This window comes from Acipenser ruthenus, chromosome 2 (assembly GCF_902713425.1).
Source record: "Acipenser ruthenus chromosome 2, fAciRut3.2 maternal haplotype, whole genome shotgun sequence".
In the NCBI taxonomy this organism is placed as follows: Eukaryota; Metazoa; Chordata; class Actinopteri; order Acipenseriformes; family Acipenseridae; genus Acipenser; species Acipenser ruthenus.
Genome location: NC_081190.1, coordinates 22,262,586 through 22,282,396, shown reverse-complemented (window position 1 = coordinate 22,282,396; position 19,811 = coordinate 22,262,586). Strand labels below are relative to the sequence as shown.

The 19,811-nt window shown below is 39.7% G+C and overlaps 4 protein-coding genes across 4 annotated transcripts; 1 reads left to right on the top strand and 3 right to left on the bottom strand.

The window, feature by feature from the left end:
* The first annotated feature begins 2,935 nt into the window (after nt 1-2,935).
* Nucleotides 2,936-4,432, top strand: LOC117971933 (growth arrest and DNA damage-inducible protein GADD45 gamma-like). Its single transcript, XM_059007241.1, has 3 exons — nt 2,936-3,354; nt 3,433-3,682; nt 3,793-4,432. The coding sequence occupies exons 1-3, from the start codon at nt 3,212-3,214 to the stop codon at nt 3,904-3,906; spliced, it is 507 nt and encodes a 168-aa protein (XP_058863224.1). The 5' UTR covers nt 2,936-3,211; the 3' UTR covers nt 3,907-4,432.
* A 1,363-nt stretch (nt 4,433-5,795) lies between these two features.
* LOC117971940 (growth arrest and DNA damage-inducible protein GADD45 gamma-like) lies at nt 5,796-7,160 on the bottom strand. The gene is made up of 3 exons (XM_034920089.2): nt 7,012-7,160; nt 6,618-6,831; nt 5,796-6,508 (listed from the first exon to the last, which is right to left on the bottom strand). Exons 1-3 carry the CDS (start codon nt 7,110-7,112, stop codon nt 6,395-6,397), a joined length of 429 nt encoding a protein of 142 aa, XP_034775980.2. The 5' UTR covers nt 7,113-7,160; the 3' UTR covers nt 5,796-6,394.
* Nucleotides 7,161-10,713: 3,553 nt separating this feature from the next.
* On the bottom strand, nt 10,714-12,140 carry LOC117409183 (growth arrest and DNA damage-inducible protein GADD45 gamma-like). Its single transcript, XM_034014812.3, has 3 exons — nt 11,791-12,140; nt 11,306-11,519; nt 10,714-11,201 (listed from the first exon to the last, which is right to left on the bottom strand). Exons 1-3 carry the CDS (start codon nt 11,889-11,891, stop codon nt 11,088-11,090), a joined length of 429 nt encoding a protein of 142 aa, XP_033870703.1. The 5' UTR covers nt 11,892-12,140; the 3' UTR covers nt 10,714-11,087.
* A 2,494-nt stretch (nt 12,141-14,634) lies between these two features.
* Nucleotides 14,635-15,459, bottom strand: LOC131698728 (uncharacterized; the record flags this gene model as incomplete). Its single annotated transcript, XM_058992223.1, has 1 exon — nt 14,635-15,459. A coding segment is annotated over one exon (609 nt), but the record flags the coding sequence as incomplete, so codon positions are not given.
* Between the last annotated feature and the right edge of the window lie 4,352 nt (nt 15,460-19,811).

Genomic DNA, 19,811 nt, shown 5'->3' with positions numbered 1-19,811 from the left:
AAAGGGATGGGGGTGGGGTGGTTCTACTGTTTATTTGTTACTAGTTGCATTATTCTGATGAAAGAACATAGCCTTTTTACAGCTACTACTGGTAAATAGCTGGAACGTGCAGCAGATTGTGGGCTGCACACTACTTTGCGTTTGTAGAGTAGCCAAACAATGGTCAAACTTCGGCGTGTGCCATCTGGGAGATTTTCTGCATAGCAACATTGCTCCAGCTGCTTCTTGTTAAGGTAGAGGAGGGATGTCATTCATATTGTCTTATGCTATCTCCACCATCACACATGTCACTTTGCATGAATACCCGCACCAATGCAAATCACGTGTCACACACACACACGCGCACACACGCACACACACACGCACACACACACACACACACACACACACAGTGTGTGTGTTTTCCTTTTTATAAGTAGTTTAAGAATTTGGTAGTACTCCACAACAATTGCACTAGTAAATGCCCTGGTATAAATACTGAGGCGATCGATAAAACAATGTTGGCAAAAGTTTCAAACTAACAATCAATTTATTATTGGAATTATTTGCTTTAAGTAATTCATAGTTACAGATACACTTTTGTTTTCTATCAGCATGTTTGGTTTTCTTTTCAAAGCAGTGCATTTATACCATAGTAATACTACAGTGCCATGTTACAGATTCTGAAGACACCCAGTGTAGAATACTATATGTACAACAACAATCTTGGATTTGCATATCATGCTATTCTGTTATTTTTCGACTGACTTGACATTATGTTGGCCTAATGGACAGTTGGTAAGTGAAGCAGATTGTGCAAAGCACACACTGCTTTGCATTTCTAAAGAGTAACCAAATAATGGCCAGACTTCAACATGTGGGCAAGACTAGGACAATAGAATATTTTTACTTTATTGAAAGCACTGCTCCACCTGCCACTTCATTTGGGCTTTTACGTTATGTACGCTGAAGATAACCGGCGGTGACGCTTGTGCAATCCTATCACTATGTCACAATTGTAATATTTAATTATTTAATTCCATAAGATTGTGTAGTGCTGATATTTAACAGTATAGGCTATGCAACCTAAAACGTGCATTTCACGTAACACATACGTCATATACAATGGTAAATAAACACAAGAGTTAGAGTCACATTTTAAAAGTCTTTACTTCAGTCTGTAACTCAGATAAGGGTATTTCTGCGTTAATGTTACAAAATGAGAAACAAGCAACTTAAGAGTGTGTTTTACTATTACTTTGTAATCCCTCGCCCATCAATTTAGTGAACTTCATTGTTTAATCTATTTATTTGGTCGAATTTAAGAAATCATTAAATGTGATCGTTAATTACAGTAAATTTGAAAACATGCCTCATAGTGTCGAAGATCGGTATTGCAATATGGACAGTTTACAGCCCTTATTGTTATTTCCACCTAGAACGTGAAGCAAAATATTTGCAAACTGTATGCCTGTAGAACACCCTAAATGTATTTTAGAAAGCTTTATTTGAATATTGCATCTGCAGACACGCGTTGGCACATTAAGCGTATCAAAGGAAAACACTCCACGCATTGTCTAGCACAAATAGAATCCTTTATACGACCCCCAAAACGCTGTCACGTTTACATTGTCCTCAAAGCCAGTCAGTGAAGGCAGCTTGCTTAAGGACGTCTGACTTTGAATCACACTTTTTTCCTTACAAGTTTTTTTTTTTTTTTTTTTTTTTTTGTAATTTGTAATTGCTTGAATGGATCCCTGCTATCACACTCCCTGAGCGTTGAACTGAGACACGTCAGTTCCTGTTGGGGATGCTTCACCTTCGTTGAATTATCATCATGGAATACACGGGGGATTCATTTCACTTATCCCGAGATTCCACACATATTCCAAACTCAAGAGTACTCCTCCACTCTTTTCCATGGTTCCATGCCCTTCAGCACGCCTGTTCCAGCGACTTCCCGATTCCTCATCTGATTCCTCAACAGGATAATCCACAGACTTCAGAAATTTGATGGGTCACCCGTATATGTGTTGGAATGATGTTTACTGGAGGCACCAATCTGGCCAAACCTCCGGAAACCAAAGGACTTTGACATCTGTTTGCTTGGGAATACACATATTCAGTTCCGATGTTTTTGTAGGATTTCAAACTACTTTATTTTAGTTTGCAGAACACACCCTATGTGAGTGCAGCAGACTGTGCTCGGCACATCGCTCTTTAGCATTTGTAAAGAATGGTCAAATAATGGGAAGACTGCGCCCAGTTTAGAGTACAAAAGAGAAGTTTTTCTTCATAGCACTACTGATCGTGTGCAACTGCCACTTGGGTGGATCTTTTCTTCAAGTTGGGGGATGGTGACGTCCTTGTACACTCTTTATAGATCCGTCTAGGACTGATACTTCAGAAGAGACTTTTAGACTACATGAGCATAAGTCTACAAGTATCCTGCTACTTAATATTTGCATATTAGGAAGCCTTCTTTATTTCTACTGAAACGTCTCCTTATACAACATAAAGAATGGTTTTGTAGTTTAAAGCAGTATTTATCAAGCCATTCGACATAGCTTATAACTTGTTTTTTGTGAGTCTAAAGTAAGGGTAACACAATTAAAATAACCACTAAAATGGGTTTATAATCTGTTCTATAATATTTATGTTTAATTCTTGGGCTACATCAGTCAGCACAAGATTGTACAAAAGAAAACTTTTAAATCATTGCAATCAATCAATCAATCAATCAATCAATCAATCTCTATTTTATATAGCATCTTTCATAGTGGACCACCATCACAAAGCACTTTACAAGATGCAGTAACAACAAGAAAATCCATAATACTTTAAATACAGAGAAATGCATAATACATGCTATACAGTAAAAAAAAAAACCCCCAAAAAAAAACCGCATACTACAATACAGTGAAATGCATAATACATGAAATAGTAGCAACAACACAGCAGCTAATAGCAGATATCAGACTTAAAGAGCATGGAAAGCAAGAGAGAACAGAATCGATCACCTACCTGCTTTACTTGGTCCTGCCACGAGCTGCCGTAAACTATTATGTCCAATCTATTAGCATAGCCTTTATTTGCTTATCCAGTCACCAAAGGGACTTGCAGATGAGTGAATGTTTCAGGCTATAAATGCCCAGGCACCATTGCTACTAAGCTCATAGCCTGCAGCTTCAGGACTAGCTTGTAACTTCATGAAACAGAATTTGTTTTCACTATGACTCTTGAAGAAAGCATTGCAGAGAAAAGCATTGAGAGGATGCAGTGTGCTGGGAAAGCATTGGAAGAGCTTCTGGTCTCTGCACAAAGTCAGGAATGTCTGACAGCTGGAGTCTATGAGTCTGCCAAAGTCATGAATGTGTAAGTATTATTACATTTTGTTAGCAACAAACCATTTGAGACAGCAAATACAATTAATCTCTTTGTCGGATGGAAAAGTGTATACAACCCTAGCCTTGTGTTGTTTTTTAATGCAGCGATCTCAACTCTAGCATGCTGTGTTCTGGCAACTGATGAGGAGTATGAATGCGACATCTCACTGCAAATCCACTTCACCTTAATCCAGGCGTTCTGCTTTGATAACGGCATCGACATCGTGAGAGTGAATGACACCCAGAGACTGGCTGAGATTCTGGTCAATACTGATGAGTCTGGCAAACCTAAAGATGTGCATTGCATTCTCATCACGGTATGTGTCTTTTAAACATGATCTTATAGTGTAAGGATACTTTACTTCATGTTTTATGTTATTTCTGCTACATGTATTAGTTAAATCATGTTTTTTTTTTATTTCATCAGAATCCAAGTGAAGATACGTTTGAAGACCCTGCTCTGGAAAAGCTGAGCTTGTTCTGTGAGGAGTGTCGCAGCGTCAATGAATGGGTCCCTGCTATCACACTCCCTGAGCATTGAACTGAGACACATCAACTCCTGTTGGGGATGCATAACCTTCGTTTAATTATCATCATGGAATACATGGGTGACCCATCAAATTCCTGAAGTCTGTGGATTATCCTGTTGAGGAATCAGATGAGGAATCGGGAAGTCGCTGGAACAGGCGTGCTGAAGAGCCTTGCGATGCAGATGGACGGTTCATACCAAGGTGCCCCCACTTTCCAGACGGAGTGGAGGCTGGTATACCTGAAAAGAGTGTACTTGAGTTTGAGGTCTGTGTGGAGACTTTTCAGAGGTATAAAAGAAAAAGAGGGCTGTGGGAGAAGCCGCCCTGAAGTAACTAAGTTAAAAACAAGAACAAGAATAAAAATGTAAAACAAAATATCAATTATAAACTGATATACTGTTACTCTTGGCTGTGGGGACTGTCGAGAGTCACAAAATCTGTTAGAAATTGTGAAATACAAGTAACAAACAAAAACTTATTTTTGAAAGTACTAATGTGCAAGATTTCTTTTTCATATAAAACCCATAAAAAAATACAAACCGAAATAGTGTATTAAATTGATGTATTTTTATTTTGTCTGCTTGAAAAGCTTTTTATTAAAGTTTGTAATAAATTCTTTAAACATCTATTTGTGTCATATCTTGTGAGATTTGCAAATATTCAGGTTAAAGGTTTATTTCAAAACAAAATATAAGCACCACCTTTTTTTAAAAGAGGCCAATATACCACACACACACACCTGGGCTGTGCATCGGCCGTTCTATCTGCCCTGGAACAATACGTTTGTTGGAGATTCCCCAAATGCTTAGCAACAGCTCGAAGGTAAAAAGGTAAAATAAACTAGTGACCTTCTTAAATATACCAAATATCCAAAAATGAGATCAATGGTGATTAAGAACACACATTCAGAGAAGAAAAAGCAATCCTAGCTGTATCTAATACTGACAGCTCATTTTAGGAGACCCTTTTCCATTGTGTTACTGTTTAGCCAATACTAATCATACTAAAAACTGGTGAGATACTTGACTGTACTGACAAGAGAAAAATACTATGTTATATGATCCAAATACTGGGCACAGCTAGTTTGCATTTGTAAAGAGAAAACACAATAGCCAAAGGTCTCGCGGTGACACTGCGGATTAGACAATTGATTCATTTTCTTTACCAAAACGGCTCCAGCTGCCACTTGGATAGATTTTTGTTCAAGATGGGGGTGTGCTTTCTACAGTATTTTCTAGCTCCACATCTTACATTACATAGATAGTTGTGTTTATAGGTTATTATACAAAAACACGTATAGCTGAAATGCAGATGCTTACACTCAAGAGGATTGTATGTATTGATACTTTATATAACTAAACAACTCAAGAGGATTGTATGTATTGATACTCTATATAACTAAACAATTCAAAATATCCCGTCACACCCACAGTCCAGAACGTGTCCTTTATCACGTTATCGTGTTTCAATCATAGAACAGATCACATCCACATAAACCTACTGACTGGATTACTGATGCTCAGGAAGGAAATTGAATACACAACTGGGTCTATCACTTAACACACACACCTGAACTCTAATCAACTTTTGTGGATTTTCTTTTAGCACCAAAGTAAAAGTTCAAGACAATACACGTTTTGTGCACAGTTTAAGTGAAAATGAAACTGAAATTATATACATTCTCTCCAGTGTAAATATATTTGAATACAACATATACATGTTACATATTTGGTTAAAGTTTCTAGGCCTAATATCAGAAATAGGCTAAACTTTTAAGTTTAAATATTACAGGCTAAAATATTTTAGAATTATAAATTGGATATGTTTAATGCGCACTTCTACAATCTACAATATTTTTACATTAGCCTGTAATTTATTTGGAACATATACTATATTTTAGTCAAATATATTAATGTAAATGATGTATTCAAAAAGGTGTGTGATGTTACAAGATTAGACATAAAATGAACATATGCAGATGTGGACACTACAGGACACAAAGGTATGCATTACATATTTATTGCAATTTACAGACACAGAAAGTCTCTTATACTGTATAACATATACATTAAGTAATTCAACATTGTATCATGACAGATAATTGTATTTGTTGTCTGTTCTCTTTTTACAGTAGTGCTGATAATTTTTTAAAGAGTTCACATGTTACTTTGTGTTCTCACATCTTCTCTGCATTCGTCCTATTTGACTTGTATTCCTCTGACAGCTCTCCACACAGACCCCACTCAAGAGTAATTCTCCACTTTTTTCCATGGTATACCAGCCCCCAATCCATCTGGAAAGTGGGGGCACCTTGGTATGAACCGTCCATCTGCATCGCAAGGCTCTTCAGCACGCCTGTTCCAGCGACTTCCCGATTCCTCATCTGATTCCTCAACAAGATAATCACAGACTTCAGGAATTTGACGGGTCACCCATGTATTCCATGATGATAATTAAACGAAGGTTAAGCATCCCTAACAGGAGCTGACGTGTCCCAGTTCAACGCTCAGGAAGTGTGATAGCAGGGACCCATTCATTGAAGCTGCGACACTCCTCACAGAACAAGCTCAGCTTTTCCAGAGCAGGGTCGTCCAGCGTATCTTCACTTGGATTCTGTAACAAAAGGAGGACAGCATTAAGTGTTTGTTACATTAAAAAAAACATACAACGTTACACATTATAATCCAATAACAAAATTAAAAAGGTTTTAAAAAATACATACCGTGACAAGAATGCAATGCACATCTTTAGGTTCGTCAGACTCATCAGTATTGCCCAGAATCTCAGCCAGTCGCTGGGTGTCATTCACTCTCACGATGTCGATGCCGTTATCAAAGCAGAACGCCTGGATTAAGGTGAAGTGGATCTGCAGGGCAATGTCGCCTTCATACTCCTCATCAATTGCCAGAACACAGAAAGCCACGCAGTCTGGATCACTGCATAAGAAAAAGCAATAGCAAGACGTTAGGATTATAATAGTCTATATGCCTGGTAGTAATATATATATATATATATATATATATATATATATATATATATATATATATATATATATATATATATATATATTAACATCTAAATGCAGTGTTAAACTAAGAAACAGAAGTGATACTTACACATTCATGACTTTTGCAGACTCGTAGACTCCAACAGTCAGACATTCCTGACTTTCAGCGGAGACCAGAAGCTCCTCCAGTGCTTTCCCAGCACACTGCATTCTGAAGGTATTGGCTTATTTGTTTAATAATATTCAAAAAGGACTGAAGCCCAATGCAAAGTCTGTGTACATCACCTCAGTACGGCCCCTGCTTTATACTGTAGACTGAAAACTACTCCAGCCTCCGTGGGCGGGGTGTCCCATTGCACAATTTGTTGATTGGCTCTAGCAGAAGTCTACTTCTTTTGTTAACTTTATGGGACGTACTTGATACAGAACATGTAATCATTACAAAATACATGATAACGTTTTCAAATAAAAGTTTCCACTTGTAGCAAATATTGCATTGATATACAATCAACGTTTCTACATCAACTGTATGTCTCTATTATTACGCTACATCACATATATTGGAAAATGTATGCATAGATATAGATTGTCCTGTCGTCTGGTAGTTTGTAGATTGCATACCAATAAGATGGATGTGTGATAAGGATAATGGCTAGCTAGTTTGCATTTGTAAAGATAAAGGACAATAGTTAAAGTTCGGCGTGTGGCATCTGGGATCCGAACATTTTTTTTCAGCAGTTCTGCTCCACCTGTCACTTTTTTCTTGAAGTTGGGGGAAGATAACATTTATACCGTTTTTTTTTTTTTGTTGTTGTTGTAACGGCAGAACAATCGACATAATCAAAAATCCACACACACAAAGTGAATAATAGTCTAATTATAGTAAGATCAATTAGTAGCCTGTTATTAAAATAAGCTCTGCACAGATTACCACACATTATATATATATATATATAGAGAGTTGCGTCGCACAGTGAAGAACTTATCTTAAGCAGCAGAGAGGAGCAGCAACTGGCTGTGGTTGAGACGGAAAGATTCTGGCTGGGGACAGGTAAGTAAGCTGGGCTGAGTTGAGTGGGGGACGGAGGGGGGTGATGCTGGGACGCCAGAATCGACGAAACACTGAGGATGGAAGGTGCCCACTTGAAAACCCCAGAGATGTACCCTACTTAGCTCAATCCAGACGGTTGTCATGCTGATGCGCTGGGGAGGCCGCACTTTGGTTGATCCCCGGAGCCAGCATCGCAGCCGTTGTGTGTGCTGATGCGCCAGGGAGGCAAAATAAGCTGATCCCTGGAGCCAGCATTACACTTCAGCCATTAACACCAGACAGAAGGATACCTACATCATCATATGGAAGGAAATGTAAATGGATGGAGACACAGATGGATCACATTAGTTTACTGTAAAGCTACGTCTTAGTTGGTGCTTATCTTGGCGAGAGCCGAGTTCAAATCAGCATTAAGTTTTAACATCTACTCTCGTGTAATGGAAATCATTATATATATATATAACACAACATGATAGCTTGGTGTAAGTAAAAAAGAAACCTGCTAACCACACTGGAAAAAGATACCTTTGTTCAATAGTGTGATGGCCAAATGAAAACACAAATCCGGATGACATTTTTAATTGTAGCCTAAGAGTATGACAAGTCAAATTATCTCAAATTGCATTTTAAGATATCTTGAAATATTTAGCGATATCTGTAAAGCTTTTCGAGCTATCTCACATTGAATTCCATATATCTTTAATTGTACAGCTTTTAAGATATCTAAAATTCATTTTGAGATCTGTAAATCAATTGCAGATATATGTAAATCAATTAAAGATATCTAAAAATGAATTAAAGATCTCTTAAACTGATTTACAGATGTCTTTAAATAATATGGAAACCATGTGGATTTTGCTAGCATGTTACGCAGAACTGTCATTTAGAGATATTTTAAGATTAGGGTTTTAAAGATAAATCATTTGAAGATATCTCTAAATTACTTCCTGTTCATTTAAAGATATCTCTAAATCATTTGAAGATATCTCAAAATAACTATATCTTTAAATATTCAGAGATATCGGGAAATTATTTGTAGATGTCTTAAAATATTTAGAAATATCTATAAATTAATTTGATATCTTTAAATGATCATTTGACTTGCCATATAAGAGATGTAAAATAAAACAAATAAAAAAAATAAACATTTAAAGATATTCTATTCCGTGTCTTTTCCATAGCCAAGCCAGCCCTATACTATTGTATTGCAGTTTTAAAAAACAGATCATCAAAAATAAGAAGGGGCATTCTTTTTGGTATAAAGCCCCAGATACTTGCAATCATAAAACACTTAACTTACTTGAGTTTGACCTCATGTATCTTCGATGTAGTTCTGCCATCTAGTGGCCAGAATTATTAAAACCGCAATTAATGAATCAGACGCAAAAATGCCTACAGACTCATCACATGCAAAATGCTACTGCTTTCAGATAGCATAAACATACGTCTTCCAAGAGGTATGTCTGGTTTATCCGCGTTATTCCACGTACCTCCTTAATATTACATTCCATTGACTGGGCTCCAAAAATGTAAAAAAATAAATATGACATATAGGCAGCTATTGATGACCTGAACATGTACACAGCGAAATGATCTTGCATGGACCTTTTCTGCACCGCACATGAAAGTTTATTCAATGGCTACGGTTCTCTAATCTTACACTTGAGCTTCTAGGTTTTTCTTATTTTGAAAAATAAACAAATACAGTTTAAGATTACGTTTGTTTAATAAGAAAAAATACAACGAAGTTGTGCAGCACATTTAAACATGTTTAGCGTTTATTTTAATTGTACACGTTTATTAAGAAGTGTTACCAAAATAAGAATTGCAGTATAAGTATATAAATGCTAACATCTGCTGTTGCGCGAGATTTGTGTTTAACTGTTAAACATTTCGTTTTGTAGAAATACTATGCAATATTATATATATATATATATATATATATATATATATATATATATATATATATATATCTACAGTATATATCTCCATTTAATGTATCTGGATTCATAAATGCGACCGATCTAAACACTATAAATACACGGTTATTGAGCCTATTGTATATAGCCTAGGGTTTATGCCATGTGAATTCCCAATATTTATATTTGTAATATTTAAGTAAGTTTATTTATATAGCGCCTTTCATGGTGCAGTATCACAAAGCGCTTTATAAGTCAATACAAACAATAATACAATTAATACTAAATTGGTTATATTGCTATCATTACCCAGTAAAACAAAAAGTTTAATAATTAAACGTATATTTTAATGCAACAGATTTTAAACACATAACAAAAACAACAACTTTAGATGCACAAAAAAACATTACAGTTGAATTCATATAATTACTAAAATTGCATTTTGCTCATTTGGTTGTTAGTGGCTTATTGATCCCAGAATCTCATCAAGCAGCTTCTTGAAGGATCGATCCCAGGGTGTCAGCTTCAACAACATTATTGGGGAGTTGGTTCCAGACTCCCACAATTCTCTGTGTAAAAAAGTGCCTCCTATTTTCTGTTCTGAATGTCCCTTTATCTAACCACTCCCTAATCCATATGCATGCATTTCCTTGAATCCCTACTGCGTTCAGTTTGAGAAGTACTCTGTTATGCAGGCATGAACCTTTACAAACACAGACATGTGTCACAGATATGTGTTTAGAATATTAAATAGCAAATTAAAACTTTCACAAATATGTTATCTCTCCTGTAGCGTATACATCCAGCAATGTAACATTATATCATGACACGAGCACATCTGTTTTGTCAGTTCAGTTAATCAATTCGTTGTATTTACATCGTTTTTGTCAATGTAAGCAAAGAGTTCATAAACATTACTTTTGCAAAAGATTCATCCCTCTGACAAGTTTCCACGTAGAGCCCATAGAATGCTGTACTCCCCCACTCGTTTCCATGGTAACCCAAGCCCCCACTGCATATGGAAAGTGGGGGCATCTTGGCAACAATCGTCAGTGTCCCAAAGACCTTCAGCACGCCTGTGCGGGGCTGCGTGATTCCTCGTCTGATTCCTCAACAGGATAATCCACAGATGTCAGTAATTTGATGGGTCACCCATGTCTTTCATTCTATTAAACCATGTTTACGCATCTCCAATAGGGGTTGGTGTGTCTCAATTCAACACTCAGGAAGTGTGATAGCAGGTACCCATTCATTGAAGCTGTGACACTCCTCACAGAACAAACTCAGCTTTTCCAGAGCAGGATCTTCAAAAGTATCTGCACTTGGATTCTGTAACAAAGGGGGAAAATACTTAGCGCATGTTGCATAAAAACAAAAACACAATACATTATAATTTAATTACATAATTCAAATGGCCCCAAACATATACATACCGCGACGAGAATGCAATGCACATCTTTAGGTTCGCCAGACTCATCAGTATTGCCCAGAATCTCAGCCAGTCGCTGGGTGTCATTCACTCTCACGATGTCGATGCCGTTATCAAAGCAGAACGCCTGGATTAAGGTGAAGTGGATCTGCAGGGCAATGTCGCATTCATACTCCTCATCAGTGGCTAGAACACAGAAAGCCACGCAGTCTGGATAACTGTGTAAAATAAATAAATTAATTAATTAAAAAGAATTAGGAGTATATGCTATCGTGGTAGCCTGTTGGTATGTAATTTCTAAAACATACTGAGTGGCTCTAAAGTCAATTAAACTTGACGTGACTTTAAGTCAATGTTTTTTTATTGTGAGAAATACAAAAAAAACCCTGATAACTTTGATATGAGCTGAGGAAAACATTATTGAAAGCGTTACATTTATTATGACGCTAGAACAGGTGTGTGAAAATTGTAAACAGAATCAATACTTACACATTCATTAGTTTTGCAGACTCGTAGACCCCGACAGTAAGGCATTCCTGACTTTTAGCAGAAACCAGAAGCTCCTCCAATGCTTTCCCATGATAGTGCATCCTGAACTGAATGGCTCGTTTAAATTAGGATAATGCTCTGAGCACCAAAATCTAATGTAATTGTTGCGTAGGTCAGCACGCGTGCCTTAAACTTATAGCTTGAAAACTCCACACATCTGGGCGGGGTATCCAGAAGCCTTTGCTGATTGGCTTATCAGATAAAACCCCATGCTAATGTTTACAATCATTATCTATGTTTTCATTCTGCAAATGAGTTAATTACAACCGAATGCATGTAAAGTAAGGGACCTGTCTCGTAAACACTAACTGAAAGCTTGAGTTACAATAATCATTGCCAATTTATATGGTTTCATTCATTTTTGACAATGAATGCCTTTACCTTTAAAAAAGCGTTTTAATTAATAAGCAAATATATAGATTAATAAGAATAAACGCATTTTGCAATTTGCGCTGGTTGTGGTTTGCACATAATAATGCTATTAAAAATATTTGATTTATTTATTTAGATAGATAGATAGATAGATAGATAGATAGATAGATAGATAGATAGATAGATATACATTAATTTGCTGCATGGTACACGCTAGTTTAGATTTGTAAAGATAAAGGGCAAAGTTCGGCGTGTGGGATTTGGGTGTTTATTGTTCTTAAGAAGCCCGCTATACCTGCCACTTTTTAATGAAGTGAGTGTAGGCTGACATTTGTATTACTGTAGTCGGGCATTTTGTTGTGTTTAAATATGTCCGTTTTTTTTTTTTTAATGACATCACAGAATAGAATACGGTAGGTTGGTAGCTCTAAACCATGTCTGTTGTTAGTAAAATTAGATACAGTATAATGGAGTTGGCTAATGGTATCAGTAGCTTAATTGTTTATTCAAACGTGTGACGCCACGGTGATAGAGAATTTGTGATGTAGCTAGACTACTCTAGAAAGACCTCAAAGAGACCATTGTTTTGGGTGATACGTATTGCATGTTTCACTTAATGTGATGACATTCAGTGGTAGAAAGTTTAATTGGCATCCGTTTTCTTTAAAGAAAAGTATTACAATTAAATTACTATTGTTTTGCCTCTTGAAGAGTGCAGCAGGTTATAATCAGTAAAGCAGATGTGATCGCCAACAGTTTCGATTCAATAAAGTGATTAGATTAAACTTCTGTCCACATCATGTCCACGCGCTTTAAGAAAAAAGTGAAAATAAAGACACACACAAATAATATTATAGTAGTGTGGAAAACATTTAACAAAAATATGGTGCGCTAAGAAAACTAATTATATAGTTTAAATGTCTGAAAAACACATACATTAAAAATAGCCACATATATTAGTATGTTAGATTAGTTTGCTGCAGGGGTGACCAATCACAGTCCTGATGGGCTCTTCCACTCCAGGTTTAACAGGTAAAACTATATTATTAACTACTTCAGGGTTTAATTGGTTCTATTAAACAATTTAGAAAAGGGTTGGAAGTTGGATCAAAGATCAGGACAGGAAAAGCCAAATTTGGGAGAAGGGTATTGCTGCAGAACGAAGGCTCCCACAGCCTTCACATGATAAGGGTGATAACTTTAGGTACTAAAACTAAGTTTATTTGATAACAATAACCTAGCCCTAAACCTATGGTTCGTGGGGTATTATGGTAACATCGTAGGGGTGTTGAGGATCAATGAAGTGCTACGTAAATTACGAGTTGTGCACGCAGCACTACCCTGTGTGAGCTATGCTGTGGGAGTCTTTGTTTGTTTGTAAGGGATAACACACGGCTGTGGTTGGGTTGGAGGCACGAAGTGAAACCGAGTGCCTTCATACTAACAAAGCCGTATGTTAATGCAACACAACCCACAAACCCTGGAGTGTGTTATCCCGCTTATAAAATGGACACAATAATACATAGAAAAACAAACTTTTTTTATACTACTTTTTAAACGAACAATTTTATTGTATATCCTTCCGCTGTGGTGAAAAAATAGTCCATCAGACACGGTTAAACTGGAGGTTTTCAACATTTCCAACAATAATAGAATACTATTTTATCCCAGCCGGGATCAAAATAATTAATTACCTCAAATGTCTGAAGCTAGTTAAAACGAGAGTACACGCAGCCGAGAACGTGCTAGACCCGGGGAAGGGCGACCTTTAGTTGCGGGCTTTGCAATGCGCTAGGCCGCGACGGGGGATAATATATATATACTGCCTTCTAGGCAAAATGATTGAGAAGGCACAATAGAGTAGTAATAAAAAAACTATACTCAGGCTCTCAGTTTAATACTTTGTGTATTGATAATTTATTAATCAAACTGTAATTAGACAAAAAATAAGTTCCGTCGTGCATTAAGCTATATTTATGCACGATTTAAAACCCCTCAGCAGCCAACCAGCGTGCAGCATCAGTACATTCCATTTATAAGCAGTGATATACTCTTGAACTTTGGCTACCCCTGGTTCTGTGATTTGCTGTTTTGAGTGGCGTTATCTTCCTATACTACCAGCGGTATCCATAATTTTAAATAAACAAGTAATATTCCTATAATTGTCAATTTATACGGGCTTGCAATGCAAAACATAAACACCCATTCATATGATATTCAGTAAAACTAAAAAAAGAAACTCAGTTATTATTATTATTATTATTATTTATTTCTTAGCAGACGCCCTTATCCAGGGCGACTTACAATCGTAAGCAAAAGCATTTCAAGCGTTACAATACAAGTAATACAATAAGAGCAAGAAATACAATAAAACAAGTAAAGTACAAGTTTGACAAACCATAATTCAATAATACAGCAGGTAATAGTGATAGTTACATCAGGATATGATTAAATAGTGATAGTTACATCAGGATGTGATTAAATACAAAGTACTACAGGTTAAAAACTTGGCAGCTTACAGTATTCTGAAGTACAGGATTAAATGCAGTAAAATAGGGGCTGATAAGAGCAAAATAAAGCACATTTACATGAAGGGTGATAGTGTCCCAGGATACAAACAGAGGAGTTCTACAGGTGCTCTTTGAAGAGGTGAGTCTTAAGGAGGCGCCGGAATGTGGTCAGGGACTGGGCAGTCCTGACATCTGTAGGAAGGTCATTCCACCACTGCGGAGCAAGGGTGGAGAAGGAGCGGGCTTTGGAGGCAGAGGAGCGTAGCGGTGGTAGAGCTAGTCTTCTAGTGCAGGCGGAGCGGAGAGGTCGAGTGGGGGTGTAGGGAGAGATGAGGGTCTGGAGGTAGCTGGGTGCAGACTGGTCAAGGCATCTGTAGGCTAGTACAAGAGTCTTGAACTGGATGCGAGCGGTGATCGGGAGCCAGTGGAGCGAGCGGAGTAGTGGAGTAGCGTGGGCGAAGCGAGGCAGAGAGAACACTAGGCGGGCAGCAGAGTTCTGGATGAGCTGGAGCGGACGGGTGGCGGACGCAGGGAGGCCAGCCAGGAGGGAGTTGCAGTAGTCTAGGCGGGAGAGTACCAGGGCCTGGACCAGGAGCTGGGTAGCATAGTTGGTGAGGAAGGGTCGGATTCTTCGGATGTTGCTCAGGAAGAATCGGCAAGTGCGTGCCAGAGTGGAGATGTGCTGGGAATAAGAGAGGCAGGGGTCCAGGGTGACTCCAAGGTTCTTAGCTGAGGAAGAGGGAGAGAGTGTGGTAGATTCCAGAGGAACAGAGATGGAGAGATCAGAGGAGGGGGAGGAGGAGGGAAAGAAAAGGAGGTCAGATTTAGAGAGGTTGAGTTTGAGGTGATGCGAGTGCATCCAGGAGGAAATAGCAGACAGACAGGTAGAGATACGGGAGGAGATGGTGGAGTCAGAGGTGGGGAAGGAGAGGAAAATCTGAGCATCATCAGCATAGAAATGGTATGAGAAACCATAGGATGCGATGAGGGGGCCCAGGGAGCGGTGTAGAGAGAGAACAGGAGAGGACCCAAGACTGACCCTTGGGGGACTCCAGTTAAGAGAGGGTGAGGTGTGGAGGTTGCTCCATGCCAGGTTACCTGGTAAGTGCGGTTGGAGAGGTAGGAGGAGAACCAGGCCAGAGCAGTGCCAGAGATCCCCAGGTCAGCAAGAGATGATAGTAGAATAGAGTGATCAACAGTGTCAAAGGCAGCAGAGAGGTCGAGGAGAATTAGGACAGAGGAGAGAGAGGCAGCTCGGGCACATTTAAGTGAGTTGGTGACAGACAGGAGGGCGGTTTCAGTGGAGTGAGCAGAGCGGAAGCCAGATTGGAGAGGGTCAAGCAGAGAGTGGTTGGACAGGAAAGCAGAGAGCTGGCGGTGTACAGTCCGCTCGAGGGTTTTGGAGAGGAAGGGTAGGAGGGAGACAGGACGGTAGCTCTGGAGGGAGGTGGGGTCGAGGGTAGGTTTTTTGAGGAGGGGAGTGATCGAGGCTTTTTTGAAGGCAGAGGGGAAGATACCAGAAAGTAGAGAGGTGTTGAGGAGGGAGGAGATGAAGGGGAGTAGAGCAGGAGCAGCAGCTTGAAAGAGGTGAGTGGGTAGGGGGTCCAAGGCACACGTGGTGGGTTTGTGACCCTGGAGCAGGGAGGAGAGGTGAGAGTCTGAGAGGGGCAAGAAGGTGGAGAAGGAGGGTGAGTTAGTAGGGGTTGCAGTGGGTGTAGGAGTTGGAGCGGGAGGGGGTGCGGGGGAGGGAGAGGTGTTAAAGAGTTTGCGGATATCTGATATTTTAGAAGAGAAGAAGGAGGCAAAGTCATCAGGGGAGATAGAGGAGGGAGGAGGAGGGGGGGGAGGGTTAAGGAGGGAGGAGAAGGTAGAGAATAGTTTACGTGGGTTGTTAGTGGAGGCTTGGATTACAGATTGGAAATAAGCACATTTAGCAGAGGAGAGAGTAGAGGAGAAGGAGGAGAGGAGAGTGCGGTAAAGGTCTAGGGCAGCAGGGAGTTTGGTTCTCTTCCATTTCTTTTCAGCAGATCGCAGTGCGATTCTTGCCGAGCGGAGCGCAGAGGAGAGCCAGGGATGGGGAGGGGAGGGGCGAGCAGGACGGGAGGTGAGGGGACAGAGGGAGTCGAGGGAGGAGGTGAGTGAGGAGAAGAGGGTGGAGGTAGCAGAGTCTACGGAGAGTTGTGAAAAGGAGTCGATAGGAGGGAGGTGAGAGAGAGCAGTGGAGGCAAGGACAGAGGGGGAGAGAGAGCGGAGGTTACGGCGAGAGGTGACAGTGGGGGTGGGAGGAGCAGGGAGAGGGGGGAGAGACAGAGAAAAAGAGATGAAATAGTGATCAGAGAGGTCCAGGGGGGTGACAGAGAGGGTGGAGGGGCAGCAGGCCCTGGAGAAGGTGAGGTCCAGTTGACGGCCAGCTTTGTGGGTAGGAGGGGACGGAGAGAGACAGAAGTCGAAGGAGTGCAGGAGAGGGAGGAATCCAGCAGAGTGGCTGGGGTTGGAGAGATGGATGTTGAAGTCACCCAACAGGACAGTCGGGGTAGACAGGGAGGGGAGGGAGGAGAGTAGATAGTCGAGTTCATCCAGAAAATGAGTGAGAGGCCCAGGGGGGCGGTACAGAACAATGAGCAGGAGTTGACAGGGAGAGGTTAGTTGGACTGCATGAAATTCAAAGGTACTGACAGAGAGTGAGATGAGATCGGAGGGGACAGAAAAGAGTAAGGAGGGAGAGAGGAGATGACCCGTCCCACCTCCCCGTCCAGTGAGACGCGGGGTATGGGACAGGACGTAGAGAGAGGACAGGGCAGCATGAGTAACAGTATTATCAGGGGACAGCCAGGTTTCAGTGAGAGCAAGGAAATCGAGCGAGAGGTGGGAGGCAAAGGCAGAGATGAAATCAGCTTTGTTAGCAGAAGAGTGACAGTTCCAGAGTGCACCAGAGAGTGTGCGGGAGGGGGGGAGAGGCAGAGAAATGAGGTTAGAGGGGTTAGAGGAGCAGTAGCGGAGGGAGGGCAGAGGACGAGGACGGGAGGACAGAACAGGGATGTGAGAGACAGTCATAGCAGGACAAAAGGCACAGTGGAAGCAGTGGGGTGGAGGGTACAGACCTGACTAGTAGAGAGCTTCTTCTAGAGCCCCGTTAGGTTAGGATCTATTGGAGCAGCGTCTCAGTGCAGGCCTCCCCTCGCTGGACTCCCACAGCTAGACTCCCGTTATGAAGTTATACATGAAAGACTGTGACAAAGACAATTCTAATAATACAATTAAATCATATACCATTATGTGGTACTTCTGGGACATTCACAAAGCTGATCAACACACCGTAGTCAGCTGGACCAGTTGTGCATTTTGCTAATCACATGATAACAATATACCTAGCACATAAAAAGATAGATCCCTGGCATAATTTAAAATGATTTAGTTTCTAAGCAACACAAGTCCTAAGAAATGTACAAAATAATCCAGTAGTCTTAATGAGTGGGTAGGTTGGACCGACCACACCAGCAAATGGCCCACAAACGGGCTCTAGTATGATGTTTCTTACACAAGCTGGCCAAAATATTAGAGAACATAAGTAAAGTTAGACGATTCCCCTACTAGTTTGCAATAAATACAAATTCATGTGGTCTTATCTTATCTGCAACTATTGAGCAACAATGATACAAAAGCAGAAGGATGTCAGCGACTTCACAGGGAGTCTGTCCAGTGGCTGCATTGCACAACATGTCCATCAAGATAACGTCAACATCTACAGGAAAACCACCACTGAAGAGCGCAACTCTCGTCTCACCCATCTTTGTCCCGTTATTTTTGAATAGATGTGTGTCTCAATACATTTTTTTTGTTGCAGTTTTTCCCTGATTTTGCACATGTATTTGAATGAAAGCGAATGTATTGATAACAAAAAAAACAAAGCAGAAAGCAGGATAGATTTAAAGACAGAGAGTAAACCCAGTAAATCTCAAAGGACATTCACGATAATTTCCTCATTTGTTTTTTTCCCTATTTTCCCATTTTTTTTGAGTGTTGATTCTTAAGAGGAAATTTGTATGTTTTTACTGCAAAGCATGTATTGCTTTTGAATGTTTTTTTTTTTTTTTTTTACTGCCATAAATCTTCTTAAGGATAAACTCTCTTATAACTTACTTGTTTTCAAATAAAAATGCATGCAGTTTTATTCCTGTTGAAGCATGGCATAGCTGGCAAAGATTGTTCAAATGCGTTACGTGTAGAATAACTGGCAGATCTGCCAAAATTAACCTTTTCTCTGCTCTTTTGTAATTTACTATGTAATACAGTGAATTAAATTGCACTGTGGCACCATTTGGCCCAGTGGCGTGTCATCTTAGTTGCTTTACCATCCTGGTTCCTTGCTGCTTTCTACTGAGCAAGAACAGGCCCAATTTGACACCACCGGCACAGGGTGGTTCCTGTTATCAGAATGGTTCAGAACACTTGTGTATTCTCAGATGTACGCTGTAACTAAATACATTTTAGGTTCTCCATGAAAAGGTGCCATTGTTTTATCAGTTATCTCCTCAACTGCTTGCAGAACTCATCTGATCGTAACTTTACAGAAAGCTAACAGGAGACTACAGATAAGAATTTATAAGTGTTTATTGCCTAGTCTTATCAAATGTACCAGGGGCTTGCAATCCAACCACAGAACCACTGTGTGGTAAATGCATAACACAACAGAAAGACATCCTTTGAGGGAATTAAAGTCTGCTTTTATGATCTCTCTGTTGATTGCTGACCATTCACAACATTATTAAAATTGAAAGCTACCACTCTCAAGGCAACCAAATCAAATGTGTGAAGATGTTAGGATTATCTATATCACTTTGTGACTTAATCAAGACTTACTTAAAAACTATTGTGGTGAAAATAAATGTGTATGGGTCCTCTAAAATCAGTTGGAGTAAGGGGTAGTAAAAGATTTCCATTACATGAGAGTAGATGTTAAAACTTCATGCTGATTTGAACTCGGCTCTCGCCAAGATAAGTACCAACTAAGACGTAGCTTTACAGTAAACTAATGGGATCCATCTGTGTCTCCATCCATTTGCGTTTCCTTCCATATGA